We start from the raw sequence: 5,177 nt of genomic DNA, 5'->3' as shown, positions 1-5,177 counted from the left end.
TGGTCTCGAACATCTACAGTCGACCTCAAAATGTTGGGTAAATCTCCTTGAAAACCAATGTTGGGAACCAACGGCTCTTACCGAGATCGACCGTAATAAGCTTGAGGTCAATCGCAAAAGTGCCAACTAGTGGTTTTCTAGGTGGTTTTGTGGGGTTATACAAAGGCAATTCCTTGGCATTTTTCTACACAACTTTGGGCCATAATCTTGCTATTTGATTTAATATTTGTTAGATCAATTGATTCATGATTCAAATAAATTCGGTTTTGATCTTACCTGAATGTATATGTGAAGACACCGGAAGAGAGATCAAGAACCAAGCTTTTGATTATGAGCACATGAACAAAATTTCTTCTTTCTCTAGATATCTTGAAAGTCTTCTCCAAAGAGAATTTCACACCACAAATCCTTAGGAGAAAATGGAATCCCATAGAAAACACAGACACTAAGAGAGCAAGAGAGAAATTAAGAAATTTGGTTTTTGGTATTATGGGCTTAAGGTCAAAGGTACTGTATTTATAACCAACACCCAAAGCCGCTCTCCCCTTGCTGGCGGGTTGGTCCGACCAGCCCCTTGTGGACAAAGAAGGGGGGGAGGGAGAGTCGGCCAATTAAGTGGCCGGCCCTCTCTCCCCTTGCTCTCGGGTTGGTTCGGCCAGCCCTTGTGGGTGCCTTTGACCGGGCCCAAGGCCCATGTCCGATTTACAGTATTCTTAACAAATTACATTGTGAGAATCAAGTGAACAATTTATTTGTCAATCCAACTGCATAGAGGCTTATTATTGAATTGCAAAACTCAATCCACTTTGTGAGAGGTGTAGACTGATCTGCCGAGTAATGGATTGAGTTTGGTAGTGAGCACCGAGCACAGGAGTACTACTTTGTTAATTATGAGCCCTTGAAAACAACGTGTAAATGTTTGATTGGAATCTTGGGGATGTTAAATTGTAATAAGAAAAACAAAAGAGTGAATAACTCTTGAATATGCAGGTCAAGAGGAGCGAACCACCATAACTCCTTATTTTTAGAAAGGTTACCTGATACCTAAGTCAGTCTCCTTGGTTTACTATAATTATCAACGTTATGCACCCTTTTGATAATTCTAGATTTTCAAGCAGCGTTTGGTATGTATTCTTGGAATACGTTTTAAGTCAATTTTGCATTCTCGGATGAGAAAAACAGTTATTTTTATTGTCTAAAAATGCAAAATCGACCTATAATACCAACACAATCTCAATGATTTGCCTTGCCACTTTACAAACTCTATTTCAGCTGGTCTACGTCTAAACTCTCATGCGGCAAACAATGTGTGTAAACCATCTAAAAATACATGATTTTGTTAGATACTTGACTGATATGCCAAAAACTCCAGAACTAATGGCATAATAAACAACTGGTTAATAAGTAAAAAAAAAAAAAAAAAGGAAAAAGGAAAAGTGGAAAAGAAAAAAGAGGAATTCGGGAGGAAATTACAAAGAAAAGATATGAAGTGATGAGAGTTGAAAGAGATTCTGCAACACCAACTGGATATCATCATCCTTGTCGTCATCATCATCACATCATCTATGAGAACAAATCAGGATGGTACGTAGTCAAGGCTCAGGGCTGGTGGGGTCAGTTATATCTCCATCATCGGCATAATCACCGTTGATCCGATCAAGAACCAGTACCAATCCCATGGCGAAAGCAGCATCTAAGCCAGGCTTAAGACAGAGAGAGAAGACATCCTTCCCCAGTATCACGTTCGTTGAAGAGTCCACTTTCCTTTGGATCTTCGCCACCGGTTCCTTCGATTCGTTCGTAGTAGTGGTTTTGTAGAACGCACAACACCGATGTGGGAACGAACCCTCGATCAGGTACTCCTCACGTGGGTTTCCATACACTTCCACTGTCACGCTTGACCGTCCGAGGATGGATGATCTCCTTACACTGAAGATGGGCTTCTTTCCATCGCATCTCTCTCCTAAGAATCCCTCCCATCGTTGATGAAGACTCGGTCTCTAATTCACAACCCAAAATAATTAAATGCAATTAAATGCATTTTCTTGATTAATGTTAAAAAAAAAATTAAGGATTAATATACCTTTCTGCGGACGGTGAGGAGACATTTGCCAGAGACGTCCATGAGAACGAGTTCGTCTTTGAGTCGGGAATCGGGGCCGTAAGAGTCTACCCGGAAAAGGACCTTTCCTTTGGTGTCGTAGACGGAGAAACCATCGCCGACGAAGAAGTGAGATGTCTTAAGTACTGTTAGCTGGGTTTCTTCCTTGAAGCAGAAGCTTTCCTCCACAACAACGTCGCTTCTCATGTTCTTTTAACGCTTTCTTCTTCTACGGTATTATTCAATTCAGAACTTTCAAAAACTGTTCAGGGCGATAGAAGAAGATGGAATGGAGAGGGAGACGAAGAAAGAAGAAAGAAGAGACTTTTAGAGGAGAGTGAGAGTGCAACTTCTTTGCCACATGTGGCTGTTATTTAATGCTCAAGATCCACGCAAGACTCCGCTCTTAGAGGTTAGAATTAGTATTCGTGTGTCTTGCCACTCGTAATTGTCCTTGGCCTGGCCGGGTCTAGCATGGTCTGGCCTTCCTGGTTCTTCTTAGTTCTATCAAATTATACTTTTTTCATAATGACAAATAACTGAAAATACTCAGGCTCCTCTCTAGGGAGCCCAGCACCAGAGAGTGACTAGGGGGCATCCAAGGGTTGAGCTGTGCCGCACACTCGGTGCACACCTAGGGATGTGATACACCACTTTTCATATGGCCAACCTCCGCCTGACACCTGGCCTCCCTTGGACCACAAGCAAATCAATTCCAAAACGTAGCTTAAAAAAACCACGCCTGAAACGGTTACACCAGCTAGGATGGGTCCACTAAGGTGGTTATACAACTTCCAACTGGGAACGTGCTGCTAACCATATTTCACGTGCCACATATAACCAGATCCTGAGATTCACTGAGGAGATTACGGCCCTTTATGGTAGTTTCCTAATCCGAGTTCGCAAAAAGCGGTCTTACTAAAGAGGAAAGGGCTTGAACCCCAAACTTGTATAAATAAGAGCCCCAAGCGCTCATGTAAGGACATTCGTTGATCAATAAAGAAATTGAGAAGACTTTGCTAAGCTATCTTCGTTTTTCCCAATTCTGCTAGCCCTAGATTAGCTTGATAGTTGTACTGCCGGTGGGTTCTCCTCCGGCAAGATTCTTGGTACAACATTTTGGCGCCGTCTGTGGGAAACGAAGAACAGAAATCTGCGAAGATCCCACCATGACTAACACCAAAAATCAATCCGGAGTCACCAGAGCCGCCGCTGCAGCAGCTACCGCTCCCACTATTCCTCTCGCCGTTGACCAGGAAGGAACCCTGGGCCAGCCTGCCGGTTCTCATCAGGTGGTGGAAGATCCTATCCTTGAGGTTAATGAATCATGGCAGGAGGAATCTCACCCGAGACCTCCCGGAGATCCACCGCCATACGTGACAGTGGAACAATTTGATGCATTGTAGACTCACTGGCAGGACAAGATGGAGCAGATGATGGAGATGCAGCGTGATTTCTTGCAGGGAATCCAAATACCCCCGCCTCCACCACAAGATAGAGAAAGATCTCCTTCCCTGGGACATAGCGAGAACCACAGCAATGCGAACAACACCAGACAGAGAAACAGAGAATTACAGGGAAACGCCAAGAATCAAGGTTCTCAGATGACCAAAGTGGAACAGGCCCTGAACGACAAAGTCTTTGAACTCCAGGACCAAATCCAAGAGGTCATGCGAGGGAAGAACCAAGCCCCTAGTCATAACTTCCACTTTACCATGGACCTGGCATTTACAGACGACGTCTGGATGGAACCTCTGCCTAAGGGGTTCAAGATGCCGACCATAGAACAGTATGTGGGCACCACAGATCCGGAGGACCACCTGGAGACCTTTAAGTCCTTAATGTTCTTTCAAGGCGCCTCGGATGCCATAATGTGCAGAGCCTTCCCCTCCACCCTAAAGGGAGTGGCAAGACAGTGGTTCTCATGACTCCAACCGTGCTCCCTATCCAACTTCATGGACCTTGGACGAGCCTTTCTGGCCCCCTTCGTGAGCAGCAGAGTCCACAAGAAAACTGCCGCCAACCTTCTGGCCATAAAGCAATGCCTCAGGGAATCAATCAGGAGTTTTCTCACAAGATTCAATAAAGAGGCCCTGGAAGTGCAAAATCTTGACCAGGTAGTGAAGTTTCAGGCATTGCGCAGTGGCATCCAAGACACCGAGCTGAAAAAATCCTTGATCATGGATGAACCAGGAGATATGTATGAGCTTTTCTCACACTATGAGAAATATATCAACCTGGCTGAGGTTCTCGCAATCGAGTAAGAGAAGGAAGATAAATTCGATAAGAAAGGCCAAGAAAAGAAAATGCCCAGGCCGGGGAGGCCGGTTCAAAGCGCAGTAGAGAGGAGAAGGACGGTAGAAGAAAGAAAGAGGACAAGAAGGCGTGAGTGCCCAAGGCTGGTGATGTGGAGCTCGAGCCTATGTATACGGCCCTCACTCACAACCGGGCATTTATCCTGAATGAGATAAAAGACCAGATGACCTTGCGCTGTCCAGCCAAGATGTTGAAACCCGCCCATGAGCGCAATAAGAATAAGTACTGTCGGTTTCACCAGGATCACGGCCATGACACTGAAGACTGCCGACAGTTGAAGGATGAGATAGAGGCACTCATTCAAAGAGGACGCCTGGGTCAATTTGTCAAAAAAGATGGGAACGATAGAAGGTAAGATCATCGTGCTAGGGAAATCGAGCCAGGGTAAGTTCACCCGCTCGACTGGACAGAGAAGATCATGCTCGAGGAAAACAACATGCAGAGAATGCTCAAATGAGAGAGATAACCACTATATATGGAGGACCAGGCCTGGAAGGAGAAACTTCCAACTCTAGGAAACACCATGTTCGGAGTGTACTCTAGACCGAGATACCAGACAAGAGGAGGAGGATTGATCATCAGATCACCTTCTCAGATGAAGATCTGTCAGACATCCAATCTCCCCATGATGATGCTCTGGTAATCAAGATGATTATCGCCAACTGTACAGTGGGAAGGATTCTTGTGGATAATGGGAGCTCAACTGACATCTTATATTATGACGCGTTTGAGAAAATGCTCCTGAAACCCGAGATGCTGA

General features: G+C 44.9%; 1 protein-coding gene across 1 annotated transcript; it reads right to left on the bottom strand.

Moving 5' to 3' along the window:
- Window positions 1-1,574: 1,574 nt before the first annotated feature.
- On the bottom strand, window positions 1,575-2,391 carry LOC122671834 (protein LURP-one-related 12-like). Its single transcript, XM_043869278.1, has 2 exons — window positions 2,084-2,391; window positions 1,575-2,000 (listed from the first exon to the last, which is right to left on the bottom strand). Exons 1-2 carry the CDS (start codon window positions 2,306-2,308, stop codon window positions 1,593-1,595), a joined length of 633 nt encoding a protein of 210 aa, XP_043725213.1. The 5' UTR covers window positions 2,309-2,391; the 3' UTR covers window positions 1,575-1,592.
- Window positions 2,392-5,177: the final 2,786 nt, after the last annotated feature.

This window comes from Telopea speciosissima, chromosome 8 (assembly GCF_018873765.1).
Source record: "Telopea speciosissima isolate NSW1024214 ecotype Mountain lineage chromosome 8, Tspe_v1, whole genome shotgun sequence".
In the NCBI taxonomy this organism is placed as follows: domain Eukaryota; kingdom Viridiplantae; phylum Streptophyta; class Magnoliopsida; order Proteales; family Proteaceae; genus Telopea; species Telopea speciosissima.
The sequence above is the reverse complement of the archived record's forward strand: the minus strand, read 5'-3'. Positions and strand labels throughout refer to the sequence as shown.